The following is a 15,766-nucleotide window of genomic DNA, read 5'->3' on the forward strand; positions in this document are numbered from 1 at the left end:
CATGGAAATATTATTTAAGCCAAGTTACATTTTACACCTTATACATCTTTCCTGCTAAAGATAAACTTTTGTTTTTTTTTTATTATAAGAAAGGAGGATGTAGTATATTGTGCAGCGCACATATACTTATGTTAAATAGTGCCCGCTTAGAGGCGGAGGGATTTCCTGGGAGTGTGTTGTTCTGGTTAGGTGAGTTTGACTGATGGAGGTTGTGCCCGGCACGGCTGTTGTTAAATAAAGAGTAAACAGTCTACTTGCCTGTTTTAATTCCTCTCACCTCAATGCACGTCATATATATATAATTGCAAAACGAAAATACTACACCTTTTCCACCAAAAAGAACCAGGTGCTGGTTCAGAGCTAGTGCTGGTGCTGGTTCAAAGTTGGTTCCACTGGCGAACCTTCTAAGAACCGGTTTGCCTTTCCATCGGCTAGAGAGCCATCACACAGAGCCGAGTCTGACGTCACTGTATACGTGTCACGTGTCCCACCAACTTTAGCGCAGCAGCGGCAAACACAAACACATCAACAATGGCGGATGTTGCTTTACTGTTAATGCTCATGGCTTTGTGAACCTACATTAACACCCAAATGCGGCGAATCCAACGTGTACGTGCAGCTCCATGTAATCTGTATAAACGGAGGTTGTAATCGAGAAAGTACATAACGTTATTTTATCATTAACACAGTAAAAAGTTAGCCTTAGCATGTAGCTACGTACTATCATGTGTGCTGATAATGTATCATATCGCGGTAAAGTAAAAGTGTATTAAACATTAGTATACTTAAGGTACATTATCAAATGCGCTAACAGTAGCCCCGCCCACAGCCTCTGACACAAGCGGTTCTTAAATCTAGACCAGCGGCGTTTTGGTGCTACTTAAGAACCACTTTTCCTGGTTTAGACCCGGTGCTTTGGCTGTCGAAAAAGAAAGAACTGATTCTAAATTAGGCTCTGGCTCCGAACCAGCACTCAAACTGCCTCGGTGGAAAAGGGGCAATAGAGAATCTTCTTGTGGTGCTGAGGGAAAAATAAGAACGCTGCATGATTGCAGCCAAACTCTTTGGGTCACATTTTAGTATAAGAATATTGCCCAGGGCTTCTCAAACCTTGGGCCGGAGACCCCATTTTTAAAAATATATTTTAACTGAAGACTAATAACATAATAATAGTAAAAATAAAATGTGGCTCTACATTTACTGAATGAGCACTGTGCTGCTTCACAATGCACTTTTTATCCAAATCACTTTTACTCCTGTTTTATTCTTTTTAACATATTTTAAACTGTTTTTATTGAAATCACATTTATTTTCTTTAATTGTTCTTTGTTTTTATTATGATTTTATCGTATGTCTCTTATTTTTACATATTTTTTTTCTCTCTTATAAACTGTTTTCTAATTTCTATGTAAAGCACTTTGAATGACCTCTGTGTATGAAAAAACAGTTTGAAATATTTTTTCTGAAAATTCTATACATTTATTTCAAATAAAACAAAACAACAACATGATATTTAGAGGAATCACTTTATCTACCATCTGAATCAGTTTGAAACATTTTTTTTGGCCATGCAGGCCATCAACATGACTGTCGACAGTAGCAAGAACATACTAACGAAAATCCCCCAAACTCTGTGCAAAATAAAATATGGAGGTACAACATTTACCTTTGAGATTGTTTTACATCTTGTGATTGTTGAGTGTGTAATTCTTGAATAAACTGAATTCTACTAACTAGAGTCGCAGTTTAGCCCTCAAGCTGGTTGTCTTCCAGAAGGTTAAGATTTGACCACTGAACATTCAACAGGATAATGATTCCAAACATACATCCAAATCAACACAAAACAAAATGTTGTGTAGTCTCAGTCTCTGGATTTCAATTCAAGGTCCTTCGACAAGCGTTCTGCATCTGTGATTTTTTCATTTGATACGTCTGAGCTCCTTTTGCAGCACACTGCCCTGATACTGTCAAACACAGCCATGTACAGGATGGGATGAAGGCACATGTTCAGGCCGGCTAATGCCTTTGACACTTGGAATCCATTACGCACATAACAATTAGTCTTTTTTTCTTCCCTCAGTTTAAAATTCCATATTTGGAGAATATGAAAGGGGACAAAAGACACGGCATACAAGATGCAGACTAAACCTACAATCAGGGCAACTTTTCTCTTCTCCAACAAGGTGATATTTGCATTTTTAAAAACCACCCACAAAACACCAATATATGATGCAAAAGTAACTACAAAAGGGACCAAACAGCCTGTAACAGCCATAAACAATCTATTGGTTGTCTTACTAGGTGGTTTTACTAGTGCTTTACTGTTGTCATTTGCAAATAAGGAACATCTGTCCTGATTCAGACCTGAATAGTAGAGGACTGGAGATGAAATGCTTGCAACAAATATCCAGACGAACACACTGATGATCTTGGCGTGTTTTGGGCGAATGTGTGTGCGTGTGAAAAATGGATGAACGATGGCCAGGTATCTATTAACACTGATGCACATGATGAAGTAAATGCTGACATAGAGGTTACAGGTGAAGAGAAAACGCTCTATTTTGCAGAGAGCTTCACCAAATCCCCAGACCCGTCCTCTTGAATAGTAGACGATGAGAAGAGGAAGAGTGAGGGCGTAAAAAATGTCACTGATGATCAGGTTGCAGGAAAACACCACTCCTGTGTGCCAGTTCTTTCTCTCCTTAGTCACAAGCAGCGACAGTGCCAGTATGTTCCCCACCAGTGCCACACACATCTCCACACCGTAGATAGGAGGTAACAAGTCCTTAGAAAATGTACTGTTACAACTGCTGGTTCTGTTCATTTTACTGAGACTCCTGAAAACAGCAATGCAAAGACACTGTATTAGAATCAATTAAAAGGAATAATGTAGGACATTAGGACATATATGACACCAAGAGCAATCATAATTTATATGGATTAACCTTTCAAACCTCCAGGATTAAATATTGATCCTCCAAATTCTAACACTGCTTCCCAGAATTTACCACACAGTGAGATTGAAATTTTTAATTCTCACCTGTTAACATAAGGTTTTTTAACAAGGTTTCGGTTTCTTAATGAAGTTTACATTTTAAATTCAGCATTTTTGATGTTTGCTCAAACCTAGAGTATAAGGAATTAACAAATCAGGGTGAACAAATAAAAATATTTTAAATGAATCAACTTTAAAGTAACACCCCAATAACGTCTCACAGCCTGACACGTCTTGTATTATTATCTTATAAGTAACACTGACACTGAATAGTTTGTGGTTTGTATGCTTTTAAACAAAACGATAATCAGGTCTGTTATATACGTAGTGAGGAAATAGTGAGTAAATATAGTCGTTTGAAAAAAGACAAAGGAAGTGAGCTATGTGAAAACCAAACACCTAATAATAGTGTTATCAACCATATACTTCGTGTAAGTTTAATAGCAGACCCTGTTGTTACTGTGGAGCAAAAACTGCTGCACACAATTCTACTTAGAGCAATGAATCAGTTTGCCCAGAAACTGGTTGATACCTCGAATATGAATCAGTTTACCCAGAAACTGATTCATATTCGAGGAATCACCAGGAATTTGGATTTGTACACAGAAAAACCGCACCGAACGATTTGAACGTAGATTATAATTTCCACCAGATCTGTATCCGGTGTACCCGTTGCCCAATAGCCACACGTCTGCAGTGACAGTCGATCTCAACCTTTGGTGGAAATGAGATCGATGAGCATCAAGTGATATGGGTATGTTATTAAATATCTTTTTTTTCCTTGGAGTGTGAAATAAAAATTGAACCCTGAACCTCTCTACGTCCCAGCGAGCAAAGAAAATCTGTCCCGCAAATCTTTTTTCTTCCGTCTGAATTCCTTCTTTAATTAGCATTTTTCTCACTCTGTCACTCCTAATGCAAATTGAAATCTAAATTATTTGCAATTAATTGAGAACCTTGATGTAGATGACACTTTTTCTTATATGATATACAGTATTTATTTTAAGGAACACACCCAGAACACTACACAAATTCTCATTTATTTATAACAGTATATTTATATCCCAGTTACTGCGATGCCGTAGCAATGCAAGGAAATGAAATATCTTCCTTCCCTCAGTTTTTCTTTATATATATATACACACACACAACCACCAAAATTCCTAGCAAAAGCAACCTGAACTAATCACATGATGAATTTTAAATCACAACTGAGCTGATTGGGGCAAATCTAATAATATAGTTTTAAATGACTTTACTGAGGCTTTTACATGCTAATCTTAACTACAAAGATCTGGTGGACTGAATTTTTTGTACCAACAAATAAGAGACAAATGTTAATGTTATAACCCTATGAATACAGTAATATAGTCTTAAACCGGCATCTTAAAAAATGTAAATTAAAAAGAGGATTTAAAGTAAGTGTAATAATCAAAAAGTTCCCAAGACATTTCCTACCTGCTCTTTATATCAACAATTCAAACGATAGATTTGGACTCTTTAAAATATACAACAGCAACCAACGTTTTCCCAAGTAATACCATTAAAAAATATCAAGATCATAATAAAATATTTTGCTAACATTACCTTGTCACTTGGTTTATCTGGTCACTCACCAGTACTCTGCACACAGATACTGTGAAGATCTTTGTGTACAAGTCACAAGTCTACAATCGTCCTTGATGAGATGTAGGTTTTTCATTTCCTGTTTGCCTTAGAGCAGTCACTGCGGTGTAAAAACTCCATTCCATCATATATATCATCTTTTTTTCCCCCTTTTCTTTTCAAGGCACTTTGGACTGATTTTCAAACTTTTCTTGTGATATTTTTTCTTCATTAGAGGTTTCTGATACAGAAAGTTTCCTCTTTTTAAGTGATCTGTTTGTTGCAGTGTTTCCTGTTCATGGTGTCTTACATATCTTGGTTTGTGTTAAGGTTAACCTTGAGTACACATTCTGCGTGTCTTCACCTGCATTCAACAAGCCTCAGGACATGTACTGAAGAGACGAGAGACCGTTCTTCCAAAAGTCCTTCCCCAAGTTTACTAATTCACCAAGATCTTTAAAGGTAGTAAAATAATCTCAGTCTAGTTTAAATGAATTAGGAGGAATTTACTCATCATTCCCTAACTTTATTAAACTAGTATCAGTCCTCTGCTTTTGCTGAAAAACAGATGTGGTAGAAAAAAAAAAAAAAAAAGAAATAAAAAAAGCAATACATACATCACATGTAAGGTTGGACACCACAGTGACAAAACGCTGCTACATCCAGAGAACATGCAAAAACTGTAGCTCTAGAAAAGGAATCCAATTTAATAAAGCAGCTTCGAGTGTGGACAACAAAACCAGTTTTCTGTATGGTTCCGCATAAGAAAGGAATGAAAAACCCATTATTGCAAAACAGTGATGACTCTGCTGCTTCTTTCAGTTCTCCAACATTCATTCAGTTTATTTTCAGATACCCAGGAAAGATGAGTAATCACTTTCAATAGATAACAGATGATAGCTTTGTACTTAAAATCAACTATAACAGTAATACTATGCTTAATATTGTTATATTGTTATATTGTGCATATAATAATATGCTTAATACACACGTGGACAAAATTGTTGGTACCCTTCGGTCAAAGAAAGAAAAACTCACAATGGTTACAGAAAAAGCTTTAATCTGACAAAAGTAATAATAAATAAAAATTCTATGAACGTTAACCAATGAAAGTCAGACATTGCTTTTCAACCATGCTTCAACGGAATTACTTAAAAAAAAATAATCTCATGGAACAGGCCTGGACAAAATTGATGGTACCCCTAACTTAATATTTTGTTGCACAAACTTTTGAAGCAATCACTGCAATCAGACAATTCCTGTAACTGTCAATGACACTTCTGCACCTCTCAGCAGGTATTTTGGCCCACTCCTCATGAGCAAACTGCTCCAGTTGTTTCTGGTTTGAAGGGTGTCTTTCCCAGACGGCATGTTTCAGCTCCTTCCAAGAGATGCTCAATAGGATTGAGGTCAGGGCTCATAGAAGGCCACTTTAGAATAGTCTGATGTTTTCCCCTTAGCCATTCTTGGGTGTTTTTAGCTGTGTGTTTTGGGTCATTGTCCTGTTGCAAGACCCATGACCTGCGACTGAGACAAAGCTTTCTGACACTGGCCATCACATTTATCTCTAGAATCCCTTGATAGTCTTCAGATTTCATTGTTACCCTGCACAGAGCCAAGACACCCTGTGCCAGATGCAGCAAAGCAGCCCCAGAACATAACAGAGCCTCCTCCATGTTTCACAGTAGGGACAGTGTTCTTTTCTTGATATGCTTCATTTTTCATTTTTTTTCTTTTTTCTGCTGATATTTCCAAGCTTATAATTTTCTTGGAATTATAATTATTCAATTCTTTAATTTCATTTTTTTTTTTTTAAATAAATGAAATTAAAGAATTGAATTTAAAAGGTAAAAATCAGAAAGCCTTTAAAAGGACATTTTCTCCTTAATTAACAGCCCTTATTTCTCCTCAAAAAAACCTGACTTCAAAATAATTTAAATGTTCATTTGTCTACTGATTAACATTAAAGATCCGATCCAAATAAAGCTATTTCCAAACTACAGATTTTCCTGTGACATCGTCTTTGACATCACCTCTGCACAACCTTTTTCCCCACAACATTTCATTTCCCAATTTTAATTTCATGAATCACGGCAATTTTATGAAAGACTTCATTATTTATTTGCTGTAAATGCGATAAACATTTATAAACATTTTTACAAAAGCACAAATATTTTTTTAACAATCTGCAGTCTTTATCAGTCTGCTTTAACAGGTTAGAAGTTGAACATCAACACCACCAGGTTGCATTAGTGTAGATGCCTAATGTTTTATCTTCACCTTTTCTCTTTCTTCTTCATGAAGTCTTTCTTTCCTGGTCTTCCTCTTGGACCTGCTTTAAACGCAGAGCCGGTTTTCGCTCTTTGTCCTTTCCCCTTTAAACCTTTTGGCCCACTTTTCTTTTCCCCAAACCTTTCCCCTTGCTTTCCTCCGAACCTTTTTCCTCCTTTATTCTTCCCAAACCGGTTGCCGGCCCCTGACATTTTTCCTGCTTTAAATCCTCTGCTTCCAGAGGCGTTTTTTCCAGTGTTCTTCCAGCCAAACTTCCTACCGGCAAAGTTCTTATCACCAAAAGAAGCCTTGCCCGTAGGTTTGGATCGATGTGCTTTTTCTTCCCCATGAGCTCTGGACAGTTTCCTCTTCTTAAAGGGCATCTGTGACCTGCCTGGGGCATGTTTCCTCTTTGCAGTGGGGAACATGTCTGAAAGAATATAACAAGGAGTATTGAAGTATCTAAAAATAGCAGATGGAAAATCATTTCTGTAAAGGTTGGAGTGGGTGCAGGTTTTTATCTCAATTGGAGCAGGACACCCCATTACTTGTACAAGAAAGTCATTGAAACAAAATAATCAAATACAAAACTGTATATACACAACAAGAAACAGATTTTTAGGTCCATTACCAGTTTATTCCAGGCAGTGGTGAGTAATATAATAATAAGATTTAAGCACTAACATTTATACAACATAAAGTATAAAGTTGCTTTTCTTGCTAGAAAATTTGTCCTTATGAACAATGCTGAACATAATCTGAACTAATTTTTTGTTTACAATCTATAGAAAAATATTAACACCTACTCGGCTCCAACCGAACAGAGTCTGTTACCTTTACAAAACAATGAAGACACCGTAATATTTAAGATAAACAATGTTTAACATTTCAACAACGTATCCACAACATTGATATTCTGGTCATTCTGCCCAGCCCTGATGCTGAGTATTATTACTGCATAGTTACTGCCTGCTCTCCTTATCTTTCTGTAACTAAAAGTACGTGACTATGTGTGCGTGGGAAAAAAAAAGTGTGAACAGAACAAACTAGACAACTGACAATGTGTGTATAAAAGTCTAACCACTGTGTGTGTGGGTGTGAATGAAAGAGAAAGAATGAAAGAAAGAAAGAGAGAAAGAGAGAGACACACACAATACCTTCATCCGGTTCCTCCCCAACAGCCTGTCTGTAATACTCGGCCTCGTCTTCTGACTCCTCAGCCTCAGGCTGGTTGTCCTGCATCCCAGGATCCTCCACTTCACTGTCATCTGAAGCAGCCCCTTCCTGCTGCCATTTCCTCTTCATTCCATCCAGACTCCTTTTTCTGCACGCACGCACAAGCACACACACACAGATGTCACGAAACGCCAACCACAGGAACTCATCATGGTTAATATTCATGAATTTCAAATGAACAGAAATGTCACATTGGTTAAGCCTCATCTCTCTCTCTCTTTTTTTTTTTTTTAAAACAGTAGTATACACAAACAACGGAGAACAAAGATGATAAGAATGGCTGCTTTCTGAGAACACGAGCAATTTAACACAGAAGCCTCTTAAACAATAATCTCTATAAATACATTTGAACATGTTTGAAGTCAATAATAATAAACACTGTTCCAGATGAGTGGATTTAAACGTATATCGTCGCTGTACAGTGATTCAAAAAACGCAGCTGTACTGAGACACGGTGACTGGTGTAAAGGTGAACACAGACTGACTGGGTACAAAATGCTACCCAAAGTACAGTTGTGTGGTGTGATGCACACCAAAGTGTGTTATTCAGTGAGAGTCAGGACTGGGATAAGACCCGAGAACCAGAACGTGCGCAGAAGCAGAGATGATCGAACTGAGGATCAGTTGGACGAAGTGAGGATTAGAAACGGCTTTTTGGAGGCAGTGAGTTAGTTACAATCTGTACATGAAAGCAATGACATTTGTCAGTATTATAGTCGAGTGTAACACTGACAGCTAATGTATTCTTCACATGCTTTAATTTGCTCTGAGTGACATGTGACTCTGTTCGATTCATTTTTTGAGTTTATGTACATTCGGATTTGTTACGTGTGATACCGCCCCCTAGTGGACACCAGCATGCGTGTACTGTCTAAACACAAACAAAACCCCCAGCTTTAATGTTTAGAACATCTTCATGCTATTTACTTGTTTTCGTCTCGTTTGTCCCTCTTCAGGGCTACATTCTGCTCCTGCTTCCTCCTTCGTTCTGCTTTCTCCTTCAGACGCGCCTCCTTCCTCTTCAGGATCTCCCGAATCTCCTCCTCACTCTTTGTCACTACAGAGGACAAAAAAGTCATCAGTACTGAAGCACCACAGACAGCATGTGCTCCTGTCTGCATGAAGAGGGAACTCACCAACAGAATGATACAGAACGTTGCCCTCTCCCATGCCTTCCACAATCTTTACCAGCTTCAGGGTCATTCTGGGGCCAATCTAAAATAATACAAAAAATAAAAATTAATAATAATAATAAAAAAAAAAAAATCAACCAATGAATAAAAACATTCTACATGTCATACAGATCATATGGCTTTAGTTGAATTTTATTTATTTGTATAGTGCTTTTAACAATTCTCAAACAGTCTCAAAGCAGCTTTACAGAAGAACAGAAACAGAATAAAAATTTATTTATCTAACAATTTTCCCTAATGAACTGGAGGTTCTGGTGGTGAGGACAAAGAGAGAGGAACCAGACTGAAAAGAGAACCTCATCCTCATTTGGGTGACACTGAACAGGAAACAATGTCAAGGTAAATAATCTTCAGCTTGGAGTGGAGTGAAATTAAGCAACAAGGAGGAACTTCCTGAGAAACTAAAAAGGTCAGCTTATTTTCTGTGTTCACCAGAGACCCAACAAGTCTTTAAACGTTCGCTGATGAAGACCCAGCCTTAAAAGCCCCTTCCTCACCTCAGTAAGTCGGACGGCGCTCTGCTGCGCCCTCATGTTCCCGCGGCCCGAATACACCTGGGGCAGCTCGGTGATGTTGTGCTCGCCGTCCTGCTCTGCTTCGCTTTCTGAAAGGTTCACACCCCTTACAAGGTAAAAAACAAACAACAAGCTTCTTAAAGCAAACTTGAAACAGAACCATCACGTTTTCTATCTGGCTTTTCTATAATGATGCATCAGAGCGTTTACTTTGAAAGATCACAGAGCAGTCAGTGAAATTTTAAAGCATCATCATTTGCATCAAACGGAACAAAACAACTGGAAATAAAAAAAGTGTTTTTATTCAAAGAGAAATAAGAACTAATTGAAGCACACAAACAAACAACCCTGTGTTAAACACATCTTTGATCCACACAGTAGGAACCTGAATAATAAGAATAATAATAAATTTAAAAAAACAAAAACACCACAAGTCTATCTCTAGTGTATCTGATCATGCTGCTAGTTTGACACTGTAGAGTTCCAGAAGTATAAACAGACAGTATACATAATAGATCTGGCGCCCCCTTGTGTCTGAGAAGAGAACTGCAGTTCCTATAAAATCATCTCCAGGACTTTCTCCTCTCCTGTCTTTTCTGAAACCCTCCTTTTCACCGGACTTACTTGAGAAGCAGCTCACTGATATCCTCCAGTTTGTTCATGTTGGGGAACTTCTCCTGCAAAAGCTTCTTCACGCCTTTGCTCATGCCTACAGGGACCACCTTCAGACTGCTGCAGGAGACGGAGGACAGGAAGAAAACACACAGAGGACAGTGAGAGGCGTTTTTGTGAATAAGAATCTCCAGTGACAGTTGAGATGTGGTGCATCAGTGCGTTTACTTTGACAACAAAAATCACTGACAGATCACGTGTAAAGCTTTCATCACGTGCACCGTCTACGTGCTGCGGCCGCACAGAGCCGCTCGGTAACGTTACTTACTAATGCCGAAACTCGATTTCTTGCAACGCAGGATCGTAATTCACCAACACACACCTCTTTATGGTGTTCAGGTTGACCTTAATGAAAGAAAGACAAGGATGAAAGTATTTAATCACAGATGTGTACAGAAGAGCGACGTGAGGGCCGAGAACGCAAAAGCACATCAGAGAACATCGTCAAATCACAGGAAAGCTCAGGAGACTATACGCTCGTCATCGGTGCGACTTTTTAAACGCACAAACTCCTGGATTTATACCCTGTGCACGTTGATGGAAGGGAACATGTTCTGAAACATGGTAGCCATCAGTTTGATGTGCATGCCCTCCGTCCCGAAATTGTTCAGCACCAGCAGAGGATGGTGAGTAAACTGCTGCTCGTGCATCCTGTGCCTCTTCAGAGACGAAACCACGTCCTTGATCAGGGTGTACTGGGAAGAAGGAAGAAAATAAATGAAACACACTTAATACATTGCAAGAAGATTCATCGTGCTGTGAAGACCGTGATCGTCAGACACGTCAGTGCGTTTACTTTGGAACAATCACTTTGCAGTCAACACGCTAAAAGTTCATCATTCGCATCTGAACGACTTTAAATTTACAAAAGACGCTTTGAATACTAAGAGGGCCGGCGTACCTTTGTAACCTGGAAATGGACAGTGGGGCCTTTAGGAAGTCGTGCCAGTCTCTGTGAGAGGAAGAGTCACTTTAATTAAAGTCTTAACACATCTGACACCACTTTTTTAAACCATCACACTTATACCAATAACACAGCTTTAAAAAAAAACAAACAAACAAACAAACAAACAAAAAAACACCTATAATTCATAATCCAGAAACATCTACACGTCTTTGTGGGATCTCAAGTAGATGTTAACTAACCAGCTGGATATTTAAGTAGCTCAGGTTTGTTCCAGGTTGACAGTCACATTCTCAGAGCGGTCAGAATGCATCAGAACTAAGAGTTTATTACGATGGAAAACATTTTTTTATCTCAGCGTGCAAGCTTTGGGGATAAAAGTTTAGAAGTTCAACCTCATTGTTTTCTTCATTACATTTTGTATTGTATACAACAACCTGGAAATACTATAGACAGGATTACTCACTTCTACCACTCACGTCTTCTGCACAGCTCAGGAGCACTTAATAATATCTAACAACATCAAATAGGATTTTTTTTTTTTTAAATAACATTTTTGTGTCTTCCCACAAGTCTGTGCTGCTGCGTACCAAGTTAACACTGTTCTCAGTTTTGGTGAAGACGAGGAAGTGCGTGACTCCCAGCGGTCCTGCTGCGGTCACAAAATCTTTCAAGACGTTTTTCTTTCGAACCTGCGAAATACAGGAGAGAAAAAAAACAGCATGAACAATATGAACATTCTGCCATCGTGTGTAACACTAAAGGTGAGCGTGACAGAGTAAACACCTTTAAGGACTGGGCCGTGTACGGCTCCATGACACGCCGCATGTCCATCATTAGCTCTTCCACGTTCTTCCCGATCAGGCCACGGTGAAAGACGAAGGAGTGCGGCACGCTCGCGTACGTCTCCTCGGCCACGTGATTCGCAGCTACACGTGCCTTCTTCTGATTTTTAGTCTACAGGATTTCAAATAAAAACAAATTCCGATAATATCAGTCAAGAAATATATCGCTGTCCAAAATAAAATGCTGATTTGAACATTTTTTAAACCTCCTGATGAGGATGAAACACTGATATGAACTCCAGGGTGTCTGATGGAACGGGCTCACGAAGAGACGGGCGAAAGGATTCGAGATTTACTGCATTAAAAGTGTGTATAGATAAAATACATATAGAAAATCGAATGTCTTGTTACTCTGGAGACCTTAATTATATGAATCATTTAAAAATAAATAAATTACAGCTGGTTCAAAATTCAGCCGCCCGAATCCTGACTGGAACCAGGACAAGGGATCACATCGCTCCAGTCTTGGAGTCCTTACATTGGCTCCCTGTCAGATTTCAGGTGGATTTTAAAGTTCTTTAGCATCTACAAATCTTTAAATGGTTTGGCTCATCACTATCTTACTGAGCTTTTAGCCCCCTACACACCTTTGCGTGCTCTCCGCTCTTTGGAAACTGCCCTTTTAATCACCCCACATACCCGTTTAAGATCTATGGGTGATGGGGCATTTTGTTCTGTAGCTCCAAGACTCTGGAATTCCTTGCCTGTTCAGATTAGGCAAGCAGAATCCCTTAGTGTCTTTAAATCCTCCCTTAAAGCTTATTTCTTTAGGGTAGCTTTTACTTGAAATTGATTTTTTTAACTTACTTGTTTTGACAGTATGTTCTTATTTAGTGTGGTTTTATATCTTACTTATTTTTACGTATTATTTGTATAATTGTATGTTTCCTTTTTCTTCTGTGAAGCACTTTGAGATGCTACTTTTAAAGGTGCTATAGAAAATAAAAGTTGTTTTTTAATAATAATAATAAAAAACAACTTTTATTTTCTATAGCACCTTTAAAAGTAAATCGACCCTTAAGACACAGGGATGTGGTAGGTTAGTGGTTAAAGTGTTGGGCGACCAAGCATAAGGTCATGGGTTCGAATTCCACATCCACCAAACTGCCAGTGTTGGGCCCCTGAGCAAGGCCCTTAAAAATCAATTGCTCAGTTGTATAAAATGAGATAAAATGTACATTTACAGCATTTTGCAGAGACTCTTATCCAGAGCGACTTACATTATCTCATATTTATACAACTGAGGGTTAAAGGGCCTTGCTCACATTAACCACTGAGTTACCACATGCCCCAAATGTAAGGCACTCTGTATAAAGGCGTCTGCTGAATGGTGTAAATGGAAATATAAATGTCTGAAGAATAAGATGATCTGTTCAAAGTTAAACAAAATACAAAATAATTTCTAAATATTAGTGAAATGTTTCTGTAGAAATGTTTTGCTCTTCTACAACACTGTAGTTTTATTACACATTTATAGAATTAAACCCAAGTGTTTACATATTTACAGCTAAACAAAAGGCGATAAGGTTTTAGAAAATAAATATATAGGTAATAAATATCGACATGTAAACAAGTTGTAAACAAGTTAACTTTAGAGCCTGGAGAAGCTCGTTAGCATTTAGCATTTAGCTCAGTTTTCCCCCTCGTGTAGTTAAAGTGACACTTACCTTACTTTTCCCCATTTTTCAAGAGATTAAACAAATTAAACAACAAGCGTTAAATAAAAAAATAATAACTCAAACTACAAGATGAATTTCTATTTTATAATAAACAGCATTTTTGTTGCCAGCCCTCATGATAAGCACACATCAGAAACCATGCTGCACGCTAATACATCACATCCAACCCGTATTCCGGCAAGCCCCGCCTTCTGACTAACGATTGGTTACTTATCTTCCGCCTACTTCATATCGATTGGTTCAGAGTAACAGCACCGTCTTCTGATTGGCTGAGAAACGACACGGCACGTGAGCAACGCGGAAAATTTTACAAATACGGGTTGGAAAAATAACATGAACGACCACGCGTCGTGTTCTGCGCGTGCGTACTGCAGGAAGCGAGGAGGAAGAGAAGAAGAAACTTTCAGGGGGTTTGTTTCTATTGCCACCAGGTGGCCAACAAGGAGAATAGCTCTGCTTATGTAAATATAGCTATGACTGTTAACAGTCTGGAAAATGGCGGACCAAAGGGATTCCAAGTAGATAAAAAAGGGACGTGTGAAAACGTGCTTAATAAAAAATAATATTCTAGACACAAATGAAAAATAATATGTAATAATAATGTTTGATACTTGAGGGGCAGAAGTTTTGTGGACGTTGTCTCTATAGTAATACTACTACTACTACTACTACTACTAATACTAATAATAATAATAATAACGCCATTTACCATGTATGTACACACACACACACACACACACCCACACACACACTAGCATTGTGACCTCCCCCCAGAAGCCTGCACCGGTGCCACTCATCCCCTTCCCATCATTGGAAATGCTTTCTCATCAAAGAATTGGCATGGACTTTGTTGGCCCGTTACCCAAGTCAGCCCGGGGTCACGAGTACATCCTCGTCATTGTGGATTACGCCACCCGGTACCAAGAGGCGGTCCCACTTCGAAAGGCCATCTCCCATAACATAGCCATCGTGTTGGGATTCCAAAGGATGTGCTTTTTCCAAAGGAGACAAGCTGCAACAGCCAAGCAATCAGGAGCATGAGAGCACAGCGGTGACAGACATATTAGGATATTACAGAGCTTGCTGTTCTCCGACGTCTTCTCCGTGCCGGGACTAACACAGCTGGTGCATCATGAGATCAAAACCCCTACCAGGATTTTGGATCTACAGCGGCCATATCGAATCCCAGAAGCCCACTGTCACAATATAGAGGAGGAAGTGGTGTGAATGCTGAAGGACGATTATTAAGGAATCTGGCAGCCCCCTTATGGTAGTGTCTAAGCCAGACAGAAGCATCCACCTCTGTAATGACTTCCAGAGGCTCAATCAGATCTAGGAATTTGACAGCTATTCCCTCCCCCGAGTGGACGACCTTGTGGAGCGCCTCATAAAGGCCCTGTTCAGGGCAGGTGGCCCTCACTAAAGGATGCAAGACCATAAACTGCGTTCAGCACCCCCAATGGCCACTGGCATTACCGGGAATGAGCATTCCATTTTGGCTACATGTTGCGTCAGCTACATATCAGCGCTTCATAGACATCGTCATCCAGTTGGACCTGGCAGGAAGATGCCTCACCCTCATTACAAACCACGTGCCCCTGCTATGGATGGCTAAGCCGAAAGACACCAATGCCAGGGTAACTTGTTGGTTCCTCTTTTTGCAGGATTTCTTGTTCCAGGTCCAGCATCGAGCCGGGAACCAGCATGGGAATGCCGACGAGCTCGAGACACTTCACCCTCTGGGGAAGTAATCAGTACTGACTTACTCTGTCAGTAATCAGCCATTCCACTATCTGGTGGTGGGCAGCATGGATCTCACCATGCTGATACCACTCACTTCATTTACCATCA

The 15,766-nt window shown here is 39.2% G+C and overlaps 1 protein-coding gene across 1 annotated transcript; it reads right to left on the reverse strand.

Moving 5' to 3' along the window:
* Nucleotides 1–1,456: 1,456 nt before the first annotated feature.
* ppan (peter pan homolog) lies at nt 1,457–14,099 on the reverse strand. The gene is made up of 13 exons (XM_060857413.1): nt 13,904–14,099; nt 12,178–12,348; nt 11,982–12,083; nt 11,389–11,439; nt 11,012–11,182; nt 10,756–10,832; nt 10,440–10,547; nt 9,798–9,921; nt 9,244–9,322; nt 9,035–9,164; nt 8,029–8,195; nt 6,878–7,301; nt 1,457–2,837 (listed from the first exon to the last, which is right to left on the reverse strand). The coding sequence occupies exons 1-13, from the start codon at nt 13,916–13,918 to the stop codon at nt 1,862–1,864; spliced, it is 2,595 nt and encodes an 864-aa protein (XP_060713396.1). The 5' UTR covers nt 13,919–14,099; the 3' UTR covers nt 1,457–1,861.
* Nucleotides 14,100–15,766: the final 1,667 nt, after the last annotated feature.

Source organism: Tachysurus vachellii, chromosome 21 (genome assembly GCF_030014155.1).
Source record: "Tachysurus vachellii isolate PV-2020 chromosome 21, HZAU_Pvac_v1, whole genome shotgun sequence".
Taxonomy (NCBI): Eukaryota; Metazoa; Chordata; class Actinopteri; order Siluriformes; family Bagridae; genus Tachysurus; species Tachysurus vachellii.

Bases quoted from the DNA above. Each gene is read 5' to 3' on its own strand.
- ppan (XM_060857413.1), bottom strand. The intron at 9,165-9,243 runs GTGAGTTCCCTC...TGTCCTCTGTAG, and splicing joins CGTTCTGTATCATTCTGTTG to TGACAAAGAGTGAGGAGGAG. The intron at 8,196-9,034 runs GTAAATAGCATG...GCGTGCGTGCAG, and splicing joins GACAAACGAGACGAAAACAA to AAAAAGGAGTCTGGATGGAA.